Here is a 15,981-nt window from a genome sequence, read left to right on the forward strand (position 1 = left end):
GGTGCAATTTTTGGCCTTAATAGCATGACAGCTTTAACTCAAACCACGTTCCATCATTTACATGCATATTGATATTCATTTATACACAGTCAGCCCGGAAAGTGGAAAGTGTGCTATGTATGACAGAAAAGCAGAACTAGCTGCTTTCTAAATCCCATACCTACAACTTAAATATCCATGAAGTATGTTGCTGCTGTTGTCCAGGGTAACAGTGACAGTATTTTACAAGTAGCTGACAGTCAGTTAAGGAACATCGGAGAAAAAAAAAACAAAGATTTTTCATCATAGGAGCAGCACTATTTTAATCTTTCCTACTTACTCAAGGTGTAACCAAATTATTTATTGCACATACTACTAATCACCACCTCCTGTGATCATCATTTAATCTTTAATCAAAACATAAAGTTATTTACATTTTATGGATGGATGAGATGAAGCATGCATTCATGTTAAACGGTAACACTAATTCCGGGTAACCCACCTGGGATCCCTCCATATGAGAGGGAGTGTTTTTCGTACGTTCGCAATAGATTCCCACTGTAGTCATGTGGAAAGCACACTATAAAAAGAAGCATCCTTATGGGCACAAGTTAGAACACAGGAAGTTCCGTTCAAATACACGGAAACACTTCTTTACGGTTCGGTTCGGGTGACAGAGCACGGGCACAGGCTGCCCAGGGAGGGGGGGGGAGTCCCCTTCTCTGGAGATTTTCAAGACCCGCCTGGATGCAGTCCTGAGGAATGTGCTCTGGGCAATCCTGCTTTGGCAGGGGAGTGGGGCTGGGTGATGTCTAGAGGTCCCTTCCAACTCTGAAAAATTCCGTGATTCCGTGTTAACAATATAAACACTTTTGAGCATCAACTTTTCACTTGGTTCTTCCTACTGTCTGGATCCCAGCAGAGGAATCTCTGCAGAGGAGCTGGATTTCCTTACAGAAAGAAATACAAGAAAAAAAATATATCTTCCACTTCATGGCAATCTTTCCCAGGACTTTCTGAAGTTTGTAATTATGTGGTAAGCCTAAGGCACACATTCAGCCTGGAACACCTCAGCCTAAATTAAAACAAAACACAGGCCTTTCAGGTGTGACCTGCTTGCTTGACCTGCTTGATCACGTTCACTTCAGCTTCACTATCATTACATTAAAAAAAAATAAATACAAAACCCAACAAAACATGAGGGCTGACAGTTTCCAGTACTTCAGTCAAAGTCACGCAGTAAGTGAAGCTGTTAGACCTCTTGGCATTGCATAATTACTGGACACTAGTAAAAGCAGGTTAGACAGAGCCATGATATTTTAATAAATCCCAAGTTCATTTAGTAACACTTCTTATAAAGTATTTTATTGTAACAGAAGTACAGTAAGATACAAAGCACGCAGCTTTTGATCACTTTACCACAGTGGGCTATTTAGAATAGAAACTCACTTCTAAGTAAACACGAGTATCTTAACATTTCCGTGGCTGTTTAATAATGTAAATTCTTTTCGGCAGTATGAACTTCTCCAAGGCAGGCTGTGGCTTTTGGTGAGTCACTTGTAATGCTGCTGCATGAATTTTGTGGCTCATCTGTAACATTAAAGGGGGAGGGGAAAGTTGTGATAGAATACAGGTTTTCTATTATCTTCTTAAATTCCATCATATGAAAGCAGTTTAAAAACAGTAGTAAAACCTAACCTCACACAAAGTTCAAATGATCAATACATAAAACTCACGGTGACTCTGTACTTTTAATTATAATTTCTGTTTTCAAAGTCATATTAGCCTGACTACCTTCAGTGAGCTATTGTTTCTTCCCCTCCCTTCTTTTAGTAGTTCATAGAATGAGCTGGCAGGATAAGGAAAGCAGAGCAGATAATCAGGATGCCAGAGTTAACAGTAAGTTGCTTCAAATTCTTATTTTCCCAGATTCAAATCATCATCATTACAGTACTTAACTATCACTTTCTAAGCTACCCAGGAAGCTTCATGTATGAGATTCTGGAAACCAACAGAAGGAAATGGTAGGTCAGAACAGAGGAGATGGGAACAAGTGGAAGAGAAACAGGATGAGTTGTATCTGTTCTCCTTAACAAACAAGCCTAAGCAAAAATTCGAGATCTACATACTAAAGCTATAATCACATCTGTTGATGAAAGGTTTAGGTTGAAATGATGCAACTAATGTTTTACCAAGCTCTGTGGATGAGGAACTCTTTTATGCTTCAGAATCTAAAGACACTGAGTGTATGAAAAATAACCAGTAACTGTCAGATCTTCAGATTAGCATGCAAATTGAAAAGATGCTTGTTAAATCAGCTCTTGCGAAGTGTAGGCGTAGGAGTCTGCATCAACAGCCCAGTGAGAGATACTGGACAGTAGTTGTAAGCATAACGATGAATAGAAGGGTCCATCAACAGCTTTGTGACACAAAATTTTACATGACCTCACTGTATTTCCAAGGGAGAAGTCAAGAAGATGCCCGACTATCTAATCAGGGCTCAGGTGAAATAGCTGCATACGCAGCAACAGTGGAATACGCTGTGCCTGTTGTCTTGGGAACCACTTACTGTAGTTTGGCATCAGCTCGCCATCTTGGTATCCACCGAGCGCTTGTCAGAGACACTACCCACCGCCTTCCAAAAGCTAGCTCTTCGCTTCTCACAGTTGGACCCTTACAGAAGTTAAAGCTATTTCCACAGTGGGATAAAGAACTGAAGACTAGGTTTTGTCCTGGGGTGTAATCCCAGCTCTGCCACAAACTTACTGCGTCACTGATAATTCTTCCCCACATTTCAATAAATCTAAATCAACATACCACTTTAAAAAAAGAACACACCTTGATATCTTGCTGTACTTTTCTGTAACAGGCATATGTAACTACCCTGGGGCTACTTAGTGTTAAACAGGAATGGAATCAAACATAGCAGAATCAGGAGGGAAGGCTAATTACTTCTTAGCCATCTAGCCATTTTAGCCACGCAACCGCTCAAGAAATATATAATCTCAAGAATATTTAGTGGTAGATGACAAACCTACAAATGACAGATGACCGCAATTTAAGGAAAATTCACTTTTTGATTTTTTTTTTTGTTTAGCTTTATGGAGAAGCCCTGACAAACACGTATTTGTTCTTCCAGATGTACTTACTTTGCTCAGCACTTCTGCTACCAAGACACCCATGTTCTGATTTTTTGAAAAACTGGCAATAGCACTGTAAAGCAAAAGAAAAAAGCATTTAGCATTTCCATCTCACAGAAGCACTTGTCACTTTCATTTTCCAGACTTAATTCAAAACGTTTTGTAATAGAAATTTAGGTTTTGGAGCGAAATCCTCTAATCACATTAAAGACTATATGATATTAAAAAAGGTATGCTGCCTCAGAATAGAACAATGCAAAATCTGTGTTGCAGGCTGTTTTATTTAGATATCATTTTATAAAAAAAAATCTCTATAAAATTTTCTTAAATATCTCAAAAGGGTTTGTTTTTATTTTGTACACTGTGGAGAAGCTTCACAGAAGCTGAGCACTGATATCCAGAACTACAAAATTTGACTTTGTAATTCTTTGATTCCAATCTAGACCTACAAAAAAAGTTCACCTTCTGCTTTTGGGAAGTGTTTCCTTTGACAGCAGCAATTTGTCAAGCAAGAACTTGAGATTATCCCATTAACTCCTTCATATTCCAATGAAGAACAGCCACGTTAACAATATTCCACAAATAAACAATCTGTGGACATGAAATAATTTAGTTCAGCAACAGGAAGAACTGTGGATTGCATGTTCTTCTGATGATACCATTATTTGCAGTGACATCTCTGTAGCTTAAAATGGAGTCGAGAAAAATCATTATTATCTTAACACAGGGAACCAGATACCTTAAATGTGCCTCTTGAAAAAGCAGATACTGCTTTAGCTAGGTTAATGATTCTGTGGTTCAGGAAAGACACCTTTCCTGCTGAAATTTCAATTTAGCAATCGATAGTTTGCCACACTGACAAATACAAGCTATTCAAGATCTGTTTATGCCAGCAGATAACTATGACTACGGAAAAGACAGCAGCAAAATTACACCCAATGCAACTGGGTGCAATCAATGAAAACAAAACTGGCAATCAATGAAAATAAAAACCTTCTCACTTCAGAAAAAACACAAACCAAAAAAACCCCAACCCCAAGTTATTAAAAAACAACAACAAAAACCAAGAACACACCAAATTCCAAATTGTTTCTCTTAAATAATGAGGTATAGCCAAATGTAATGTATGGTTCAGAAAACGGTCAGGCAGGCATCTAGTTATTAACATGATGCATTACATTCTATTATGGCATATATTACCCAGCAACTTTAGTGCAAGCATGCTGTGTTTTTTTTCCCCCAGAATTAAATCTCAAAGCTCAGATCCTGCCAAGCCCAATCTCAGCTCTGAGTAGCCACTTCAGGCTATGACAGTGACTTTGAGACTCTCAGATAATCATAGAATGGTTTGGGTTGGAAGGGACCTTTAAAGGCCATCCAGTCCAACTAGGTCAGGTTGCTCAGAGCCCCATCCAACCTGGCCTGGAATGTTTCCAGGGATGGGGCAGCCACCACCTCTTTGAACGACCTGGGCCAACGTCTCACCACTTTCATTGTAAAAAATCTCTTCCTTGTATCTAGTCTAAATCTCCCCTCTTTCAGTTTAAAACCATTACCACTTGTCCTATCGCAACAGACCCTGCTAAAAAGTTTGTCCCCATCTTTCTTATAAGCCCCCTTTAAGTACTGAAAGGCCCCAATAAGGTCTCCCCAAAGCCTTCTCTTCTCCAGGCTGAACAACCCCAACTCTCTCAGCCTGTTCTCCGAGCAGAGGGGCTCCAGCCCTCGCAGCATCTTGCTGACCTGTTAAAGGAGAAGGCGCTACCCGAGCATTCACACCCCATCCAAGGAGTTGCACACGCACCACCCACGTCTTTAACTCCCAGGACCAGGATCCCTTTGCAGCAGGCCGATGGGTGTCCCTTTCGACTCCTCATATGCACATTCTTACTCTCACACACTTGGTGTGCTTCCTCCTTCTTCAGATTCGACCCTAGGTTTCCTGAAGCAGTCTCAGGCATTTGATTTCATAATAAATAAATAATTTAATTGAAAGGTACAGCAGCAGGGTCAGCCCGGGCTGGGTGCCTCCAGACAGGGATGTTGATCAAAGCAATCCCTGGGCAATTACACCCGTGTGATCTATACACCTGCCCCTCTCGCACTCTTCACACTTTTTTTTTTTTTTTTTAAAGTTCAATGGTGATTTTTGGTCTGGGGTCTCCTACCACTTTATTGTATTCTTTTTCTGTGTCCAGGCAGGCAGGCTGTTGACTGCTCTATCTTGTTGATTTGCAGTCTCAAGGGTGGGTTGCAGCCTCCTTATCTTCTGGTTTATGCTTCTTGTGCGCCTGCGCCCGCTGGCAGAACATGGGGAACTGAGAAGTCCCACACTTAACAGAAAACACTACCAAAACATTCGTGTATTAATCAACATTTTTCTTGTTCTCAAAGACTAAACACAGCACTGTACCAGCTGCTAATCTCTCTCAACAGGCCCTACTCTGGACCCACTCCACCAGGTCCATGTCTCTCCTGTGCTGAGGCCCCCGAGCTGGAAGCAGCGCTGCAGGGGGGTCTCCTCAGAGCGCAGCAGAGGGGCACAATCCCCTCCCTCACCCTGCTGGCCACGCTGCGGGGGATGCAGCCCGGGGTGCTGGGGGCTCGCTGGGCTGCCAGCGCACATTGCCGGCTCATGTCCAGCTTTTCATCCTCCAGTACCCCCACTTCGTTCTTGGCAGGGCTGCTCTCCACCCCTTCATCCCCCAGACTGTACTGATACCGGGGGTTGCCCCGACCCAGGTGCAGGACCCTGCACTTGGCCTGGTCGAACCTCATGACATTCACACAGGCCCACTTCTCCAGCCTGTCCAGGTCCCTCTGGATGGCATCCCATCCCTAACCTGAATCTCATCTGAATCATAAACTTAGAGGCAAGGAGTCTGTATATGACAGCTACTAAACTACTTTACAAAGTTGTCTGTGACTTCTGTGATTGCAACCTGACAATGAAATCCATCATCCCAACAAGGCATGTATACTATATTGAGTAGCCATTGATTCTGGCGCAGAGAACCAGTAAACAGGCAAGAAGCTAGTGTTACTGGTTCAGCTTTGTTCCAAAAACTGTATTTTAGGTTAGTGTCCTCCAAGCAAGCAAGGAGGAAAAAACACAACCAAAAACCTACAGTGGTGATTTCTGTAGCCTGCCAAAAATAGTGTCAATACGTCAGTGTTAAATATCACTAAAACCAGTTAATTTAAAAGTTATCCAGCTGATTACAACATTTTAGAGGAAAAAATAAAATCACATCTTGGTCCAAAAACTGAGTTCGGCTGTCAGTCTAGTCACAAGCTTCCCTTTTAACTCCTCGCAAAATAATCTATTTCACAATGATGTTACTAGATTACAGTACTTTGTAGTGACTGTCAGACGCTCTGATACTGTGATTGCTACACACAGACATTCAACTAAAAAGGAAGCCTTCTTGACAGCAGTTAAAGATATTCAGAAGCACCAGAGGTAAATCTGTTTCTCAAAAGTAATATAGGCCACTTAAATCTTGGTGTGGAAAAAAAAGTGGGAATCAGAAAAAGTCACCTGGACCGCTTCCTTATCCTGTCTAATCCAGGCTTTATAAATAGTTACCTGGGTACTACAGAAACTCCATAGTATAGGTGGCTCCTTTCTTACAGGTAAAAAGTAACTGATGTCCCTAAATACCGAGCAGTGGAAGGAGTAATTCACAGCTTTCAGGATAATTCCGAGATCTGCTTTAATAAAGACATGATTCTAGAGCTGCTCCCAGTTTGGACAGGCCTCTTCAGCAAGCCCAGAGCAAGCTATCAATACAAAGACTGCCGCCTGAAGGGTGTTCTGTTCTTAAGAGATACAACAGAATATTTAACCTTGTTTTGTTTCAGTTTATTTTTATGCATAAAACTAGTCCCAAACTGGGACAAGAGAGGCATCTACATCCGGACAGAAATCAGAGCCCACTCCTACAGGTATTTGCTTATAAGTGCCTTTTCATAGCAAGATGGCAAAGTCACTTTTAAAGCAACAACAGGTGCATTTCCTAGCCATACCTAATAGTGCTCAACAGTTTCCAAGGGAAGAAGGAATTCCAGGCTGTCCTTGTTCTAAAGGGAACAAAGCCCTCATCTCCTGCTCTCATCTCCTGCACTCAAGATTCGACGAGATCAGACTGTGCTCTCTGCTTGGAGCTGGGCCACTGAGCCGCAAAATTTTAATGTTTTAGAGGGCTAGAAAAAACGTGTACACTAGGTGCAGCAGCACTCATTAGAGAAGGATATCCAAGTTCCAGTCTCAACTTACACATTATTTTGAACACTGAGAAAAAGGATAAAGGTATTAAATGTGAGTTACAATGTCCAGTGGAATTTTAGATCCACCTCCCCAAGCACAGTACTTTAACCGTTACATTTTGTCTTATCCCCACAAGTCTCAAGTCTTTTTCTATGAAGACTTTTTCTATGAGTCTTTTTTCTATGAAACAGGAAGCATCTAGCTCACTGGGAAAGGCAGTGACACAGCATGTTATGTACCATTTTTAGCTGATAACAGGCTAAAATTCAGGTCTTCTATTTCCTCACCATAAAGAAATATGGAGTATTAGTGGTTCAGTTTAAATAAAACTAACCATTTAGAGTTAATCATTTAGTGCTAGGCATACTACTTATATGGAACTCACTTAGCATAAGTAGCTAAAGTTGCTGAAGCCTGAGGCTGAACTTGTTTTGAACTTCTACTTAATTACATAAAAGAAGGGCCGGAGACCTGTACAAACTGGGAGAGGATGCAACTCGACAAGGTAGGAACAGTTGATGGCCTGCCTGGAGACAGAGGAAGAATCCAATACGGAATACGACAACCCCAGACCATAAATCACTGTTGGACCAGGTGGCTCGTGCAAGGCGTGTGAAGAACGTGTGAGGGACAGATGCATAGATTGTAAGGATATAATTCCCCAAGAATTTCTTGGTTCTGGGTCCCTCTCCGGAGGCACCCCACTCGAGCTCTCCTCGCTGCTGTACCATTCCAATAAATTTTCTTTTTTCCCTTTGGATTACTGCCTGAGACTCTGCTACGGGAAACCTAGGGTGAAGAAATTTCTGTAGCGCTCACAAATATCCTAATCATCATATGGAGAAGGATACATACACCACTTCCTTGCACAGCAAGGTCATAGCTATCAGGACACAGCAGATTTGTTCCAAGGGCAAATCACTGGATCAGGCTCCTTTGAACAAAAACAGTGTTACACTGACTGGTTTCTGAACGTCACAGCAATTATGAGGGATGCTAGGTACTCTGCAATAACTATGCAGTTCTAGATATGCCCCAAAAGAATCGCAGGCTCTTAAAGGGAACTTTTTGTGAAAAAAAGGTATGTGGTGAGATAAGGACCATCCAAACTGGGTGGCCACTGAGAAGGTTTACAATTGCGATAGAAGCGAAAACCTGTGTGTCTAAATCCTATTTAGGCACTGTGTTCCATTTAGGATTTGGACTGTCATAGAATTTCAGGAACACCACAAGTCATTAAAATTTTACACTCTCATCCTGATATTGGTCAACTTTTTGTTAAGTGGTATTTAAGAAAAGTGCATATATTTTAGAAAAATATTCACTCTTTTTCTGAAAAAACTTTAAGAAAATATTTGTTTTGTCAGACTTCAACCAGTCACTGCTACCTTATTTAAAAATAGAAGCATGCCTTCATTTTGGGCCAAGATAGCTTGAGTAACCTTACGAAGTAGAAAACAGAAAAAGCCAAATTAGAATTCAGACTGACATAGCAGATATAGCCTATACAGGAGATAACAGACTCTTGGTTGTGGGGGGGGAGATGTGGGTTTCACTTCCTTCAGAATGAGGACAGCCTAAAATTCATTCTTATTTCACTGGAAACTGTTTGACCGTCATTTTATTAGGTATAGGTAGGCAACACGTTGTTTTAATTTCTGTCCCATAACACATGATGATAGAGAAAAGATTCAGCCTTTATCTTTCACTGCAAGGCATTGTCCTTAGGTTTTGAAGTTGGGGTTTCTTGTTGGTTTTGTTGATTGTTGCATTTGTTTTTTTTAAAACGTTGATGATTACCTCAAAGTTGCCTTTCATCTATAAATTGTACAAGTTAATTTAAGAATTAAACTATTCAGAGTTTAAGAGTTGTCTTTGTTTTCAACCTTCAGCCCATTACCTATGAACTTTAAATACAGGGCAGGGGGCAACAAGCCCTGCAGCACAATACCTCGTCTTTTCTTTTCCTGGAAGTTTAGCATTTTTCTCAACAGGTCCACTTTCTTGCTTTTTAGACACTCTCATACCTCCAGCTTTGACTGCAAGAAGAAAATACAATTTATGTAAAAATGTCTACAGAATTACATACATTACGTACACTTAAGAAGCAAAAAAATGCTTATATCCCAGATATTTTTTTAACAAGAAATCATCTTTCAATATTTAACTCTATGCTTCGCTTTTAAAGACACATATACACAGAAGTAATCCAAAGAGATCCAACAAAGACTTTAAACTTCTGTGTCATGGCACACTCAAATCAACTTCCAAATACTATAATCAAGAAGTAAGAGGGGTTTTGGTTGTTGCTAACTATAGTAAATCTTAACACCTTATTATGTTAATATGCATTCTTTCCCCACAAATCTCAGATGTAATAGCTTCCATTTTAAATTTAAAAAAGCAAAGCAAACAAACCTCTCAACACTTTCAGGTTTTCAAACAGTGTCACTAACAGCAATAAAGGTTTCATGATTTGCTCAAGATATTCTTGAATGAACCTAATAATGCAGGTAAGAACCAGCTGCATACTTATCTTGTTCTTGTGTTCTAACATGTTTAATTATATTTTATTAAGATATCTGCCAATCACAAAACCAATTAGCACTAATTAAGCTACAGACGACCTAACAATAATAATTTAAGGTCTGAGGCATGTCAGAAAATTCAATTCTGAACAAAGAACATGTAAAGTTATCTAAAACATCTTGTTGAAAGAAATACTTTCTCCCTGTTCATGAGGGTATTTTAAAATTTAAAACTGCGACAGTAAGAAAGAAAGAACAAACTTAGTATGCATTTCCCATTATTTTTAAGAAGTTGCTTCATCTTACAGCAAGGCTTCTATTCTTATAATGAATAATCAAGACTAGAGTTTTCAAACTCAAATATTTGGGTGTGGAAGTGAACAGGGAATAGAGGAAAGTTTCAATAATTACCAGCTAAATAGCATGAGAAACGCATTTGGCCATTTTCAGCGGAGCAGATGTGTCCATCTGTAACTAACACCCATTTTCTACCACATCTGACTACTCACCTTATATTTCCTGGTTGCAGGTTTAGTTTTAGAAACAAGAATTCTCCTGCAGTCACGTCCAAAGCAGCCTTACAGTGCTGGAGTTCTGCAATGTCTAGACCTGGCTTTTCTTTTCTTTTTAGAATTACACACATCCAGTTAATTATACTGCTGTATAAGCAGCAAATGAATCGCCTAGCCATCTTACAGCTGCAAATACACTAGAGATCTAGACTGAACTAAATTCTTTTGGGAGTCTAACTGCAAAATGGAAAATTTCCTCTTAAATGGAAGTGTCAACCACTTCCAATTATCTACCAGTAAAGAGAATCAAGATTCTAAATACCCTCAGCTCACACGATGTGAAACTCTTCCTTGTCTTTGTAAGCGGGAGATAACATTAGAGGCATCTTTAAACAAGAATGACAAAGGATTTAAAAAAGCAAAACAAACAACCCAAAACACCCTGGAATATTTCAAGATCTTAGACTGTCTTCTTGACATCACCTTCCCTTTATAACAAGTTCATCCAGAACACCAGTGCAAGTTATCCCAAGTATTCTTCCACAGCTTATTAGGTGCTTAGATTTATTTTCTTTTTCTGCTTTTTAGAAAAAGTTAAACCGCAAATGGGAACCCAATTAAAATTTGGGAAGTAGATAAAAAAACATAACTGAACCTAGATCCATGACTTTTGGTTTGGGACCTTCACTAAGCACATGTGCAGGATTGGTGATTTCTAGATACAAGCATTTTTTTTATAGTTTTAATTTAGCAGGGTGAAGAGATCCTGACACACAGGGAAGCAAAGACATTTTAACACTACGAAACTTTACAAAAAGCGTAAAAGGGAGCTGGGGTGTTGGAGGGTGGGTAACAATGAGAGAGAGAGACAAAATGAGAAAAGATATTTAAACACTAAGTGGCCAATCAGGAATTTTGTCTACTACCAACAAGCCCGCAGAACAAAGTTATTTAAAATGACTAGAAATAATGCATCACTTATTTCAATCTTTTCATTGATGTAAAATAGCTGCTAGTAGCAGCTGTCAAACCTGCTCACACACATCCATGGCAGTGGAACAGTTAAATATGGAGGCTTCTGGAATGCATCAGAAAGCTCTTTTGTAATTTTTATTTATTTATTTATTTCAAAACAATTAAGAGAGATGTCAAACTTTTAATATAGAGTTCAATTTTTGGATTTGTGTAACTGCCCTGTAAGCCACGTAATCTAACAGTTAAGAACTCAGTGCCAAAATCTTTACTAATTTCCACATTTAAAAAGCTGTATATTTTCAAAGAAAGAAAGAAAGGAAGGAGGAACATCCCCCTTCTTCCCTCTCAAAAAAACCCCAACCCCAAGCCAACCAACCAACCAACGACCCAAACCCCAAACTGAAACCAAAGGCACTCAGTGCTGTTGAATCCCGAGGTTACTTATGGATAGATACTACAGTCAGGATAAAGGTGTCCACCTCCAACCTGCTTTGCTGACAGCGCGCACAGCTGACACCACTCGTTCCTGCCATCCCCACTCCCCCGCAGTGACACATACGCCTCGCCAGGACGCGATTTACTGTCATCTGAATTAAGAAAAAACAGAACCCGCACCGGGTCACCGCCTGCCGTGGTTTAAAGGCCCTTCCAGGTGCAGCGCAACCGTCCCCGCCACACACACAGACTAAAAAAAAAAAAAAATAAAGGAAAGGACTAGAAATAAATGAAGCTGAAAAAAACTACTTACACCACAAACTCGAGTAAAAGCATGCTTAAAAAGATAAACTGTGAAGAAAACAGAACAGATTCTATGGGTACGATGAGACACACAAGTTACGCCGTGTGCTCTGCAGGCAGTAACTGCCCCCAACAGACCGGGGAGTCACACAGGCTAACGGCCGCGGACCGGGCAGCGACGGCGCACGGGATGCAAAGGCTGAAGCCCCGCAGCCACTCGCCGGCTCGACCCGGCCCCGCCGGGCGCGCTGCCGCCAGGCACCGGCGGCGCACGGGCGAGGGAGGGACCGGCACCGCAGCCGGCACCGCCCGTGCGCACTGGCACTCCGGCAGGCCCGGGCCGGCAGGCGACGCCCGGGCATCGCACCGCGGCGGACCGCCGGCGGGACCGCTCCCCCGCCCCCCGCGCCGGTCGGCCAGGCAAAGAACGCCCGGGGGGGAGAAATAAAAAGTTTTTCACGTTAGGATATGAGGCGAGGAATAAGGCTGGAACATTAAAAAAATATATAAATACTTCATGAAAACATTGATAGCTATTTCTCCCTCTATTATTATATCATCCTCCTCCCGCACCGGACCGGCCGGGTCCCACCTCGGCACCCGCTCCTCCCGTACCCCCCCGCTCCGCAGCCCCGGCCGGGGCAGCCCAGCCCAGCAGCCCGCGGCGGGCCTGGGGGGGAGCACCGGCGGCGGCGCGGCCCGTCCCGGCGGCTCCGCGGGCGGCCAGCACCACCCGGAGCCGCCTTTCTGGGGGACGGCTGATTTCGGCGGCCGCGTCCCCTCAGAGACCCGCCACGATGCCGTCGCCGCCCGGCTGCTCTCGGCTGCTGCGGCCCGGGGGACGCCCGTCCGTCCTCCGGCCCCGGCCCCGGCCCCGGCCCCGGCCCCGGCCCCGGCCCCTACCTGCAGGAGGGCGCCCGCCCGGCGGCGAGACACGCTTTCTCCGCACCATGGCGGGTCCGGGCAGCGGGGGCGGCGCAGTAGGGCTGGGGCGGGCAGGAGCCGTGAGGGCCGGGCGTGGGCGGGCAGCGGTGGGAGGCGGTAAGGGGTGGCGAGGGGCGGACGGGAACGATGAGGAGCTGTGAGGGGAGCGGTGAGTGGCGGTGAGGAGTAGTGGAGGGGCCGTGAGGGGCAATGAGGGGAAGGGCGGGGAGGGGCGAGGCGAGGCGATGAGGAGCGCTGCAGAGCGGTGAGGGGAGGGCGGGAGCGGGGAGCGCTGAGGGGCAGCCGTGAGGGGCGATGAGGGGCCGTGAGGGTAGAGCGGGAGCGATGAGGGGCTGTGAGGGGAGAGCGGGAGCGGGGAGCGGTGAGGGCCCGTGAGGAGTGGTGACGGGAGTGTGCGCTCCAGCCGGAGCGGGAGGCGGGCTGCGGGGCGGAGGCGGTTCGGTGCTGTGTGCCGAGAGGGGAGCGCAGCGCCGGGCGCCCCGAGGGCGTCAGGTGATACGGGCGAGGAGGAGGAAGGGAGAAACTTGAGGGAGAGGAGTAACTGTATGAGGAGTTAGTGTTAGACAGACCGCTAAGATTTGAAGAAACGAGTGCTAGCGCGCGTGCCTCGTGGGGGGAAGGCTGAAAGTACAAGTATTGCTAACGTGTTCAGCCTGTGGTATTGCTCGATTCTGTTTCAGTAATGACGGGCAGTACAACTACTTTTTTGTGAATCACTAAAAGAAAGATATACTGGGTGTATTCTCAGCAGCAAATGAGTTCTTTAATAAAAGCAATGTTTTATGGCAAACACACGTAAGTGTAATGACTGACGGAGTGGCTGCTTTGGCTGGAGTAAAAAAAGGGTAAAAGGATGCTAGGGCAGGCTTACGGAGGTGGCACTACGCGTGAAGTTAATTAGCTGCATCATTCATAGGCAAGATACTGCAGCAAAGTATTTGGAGCCAGAAGTGCACAGAGTGCTAAAGGATGACATCAGTGGGGTTAATTTCATTCCAAGAAGACCTTTAAGTAGAAGAGCGAGGTGGGGAGTGACCATAACGCAGAGTTTGCTGGTTACCTCATGGCAAAGTGCATTAAAGAGGTTTCAAACTTAAAGATGAGTTATGCATTTTTCTTTCCCAAGAAGATAAGTGTTCCAAATCTGCTGACCATTTCTGTGATGACAAGTGGCTGACAGTAGTTTGTAGCCTACTTAACGTTTTCAAAAAAATAAACACACTTAATGTGTCCCTTCAAGGTAAAGGGGACACTTGAACAATGAGTGAGAAAGTAACTGCTTTTTGAAAGCAACTGGTGCTATGGAGAGAGCATTTTGAAAGCAAATGTTTGGAAATTACTGTTACGTGATACTGTGCCAAAAATGATGTGTCACCTGTAATAACTCTCATACTTAAAAACCTTGGAAACAGAAATTCCTAAGCTATTTAAAAGTCTTCCAAAATAAGTGTTTCAGTGGGTTTTGAACCCAAGTGTTTAAAATATAAAAATGCAACACCTTGCCATGAGTTTGCAAGAACAACTGATTGTCAGCAGGGAAGGTGAAAATTTACTAGTCAAATTTCAGGAAAAGCCTTTGCATAATTAGTGCAATTAGATGGGAGTGCAAAGTGAGTATCATGATTTAGTAAGTGCAGCCAACAATGCTCTTCTTCTGGTTGGATCTGCGTGGGTTGTTGTGTTTTTTTTTTTTTTCCAGCTATGATGGCCATTAAGACCAACTATCAAACCAAACTGAGAAAGAATCTATTAAAATCATAGACAGTTTCAAAATACTCTAAAGACTTTGGATGCATAGTGTCCAAAATACACATGCAGCATACCAGTGAGTTACCTGTTCTCTGAAATCGAGCCCAGAAGACTGTTAGCTGCTAGGTACAGGGACCTTCTTTCTCTTGTGAATTATATACACCTCAAAAAAAAGTTTCAAAACCCCCCTTTGCTTCCAGGCCTGTTAGAACTTACTGTCACACTTCAAAAATACAACAGTGCAGCCTATAACAAACCCTTCTGAATTATCTAATGCATCGTAATGAGTTATACTATTTAACCTGTATAAAATTTTCACAGAATTTATTAAAAATACCCACCTGTCATAATGTTTGAATTAACAAGTCTTTCATCACTTCATCCAAAAGATCCTATTTTGTCATTCAGAAAATCTAGGCTGAATTTCATGTGCTCTTTGAAAAGCTGTGCCATGAAATTAAATCTTTGGTCACAATTAAGTCTCTTTTTGCCATCAGTAGCACCATAATTTCCCCCTTAATTAATACAGAATGTCCATAAAGTGACTGTGACATTTGTGTTAAACAGATATATTTTCAAAGCAGTACCATCAGTGATAAAATTTTATACCAATGAAAATGACATTCAAACTGCAGTGAACTAGGAACATGCATATTTTTCTTTGTTGCTTAATATATTAAAAATGTGTAATTAGTCGTAGTAAGCTTCAGTTAAAAAATTTCCAGCACTGGATGGCACAAGCAGATTTTTCATGTGTGATTTTACATAATTTCCCATGTATACTTCATTGTAATTATTTTCCTTCTTAAATAAGAAACCAACAACTTAGTGACAGAGTGTTAATGAAATATGGTACGTTTTGTTTAAATACTGTCATTGACAATGAAGACACCTAAGCAGCCCGCATGTTTTCTTAAACTGTCTTTATTGCCCCAGATCAGTATCATGGCAGCATGGCTACTGGAATACCCCGCAAAAGTTGGAGAGAAGTACTCACTGGAAACAACAAGGACCTGGTTTCAATGGTAGTGTTCATTAATGCTTTTTTCTTACTACATATGAAGCTTTTTGTGTGATTAATACTTAGTTCTGAAATAATTCTACTGTGAACTGTTACTTAGTAGGATTTTCTGAACCCTGTCTGT

General features: G+C 42.5%; 1 protein-coding gene across 1 annotated transcript; it reads right to left on the reverse strand.

The window, feature by feature from the left end:
* Positions 1-1,233: 1,233 nt before the first annotated feature.
* DAPL1 (death associated protein like 1) lies at positions 1,234-13,104 on the reverse strand. The gene is made up of 4 exons (XM_082483313.1): positions 13,046-13,104; positions 9,341-9,428; positions 3,129-3,192; positions 1,234-1,569 (listed from the first exon to the last, which is right to left on the reverse strand). Exons 1-4 carry the CDS (start codon positions 13,092-13,094, stop codon positions 1,450-1,452), a joined length of 321 nt encoding a protein of 106 aa, XP_082339439.1. The 5' UTR covers positions 13,095-13,104; the 3' UTR covers positions 1,234-1,449.
* Positions 13,105-15,981: the final 2,877 nt, after the last annotated feature.

This window comes from Vanellus vanellus (assembly GCF_965231255.1).
Source record: "Vanellus vanellus genome assembly, chromosome: 5".
NCBI lineage: Eukaryota > Metazoa > Chordata > Aves > Charadriiformes > Charadriidae > Vanellus > Vanellus vanellus.

Bases quoted from the DNA above. Each gene is read 5' to 3' on its own strand.
- DAPL1 (XM_082483313.1), bottom strand. From the start codon at position 13,094: ATGGTGCGGAGAAAGCGTGTCTCGCCGCCGGGCGGGCGCCCTCCTGCA. The intron at 3,193-9,340 runs GTATTGTGCTGC...TTTGCTTTACAG, and splicing joins CCAGGAAAAGAAAAGACGAG to TGCTATTGCCAGTTTTTCAA. The intron at 1,570-3,128 runs GTAAGTACATCT...TTAATGTTACAG, and splicing joins TAGCAGAAGTGCTGAGCAAA to ATGAGCCACAAAATTCATGC.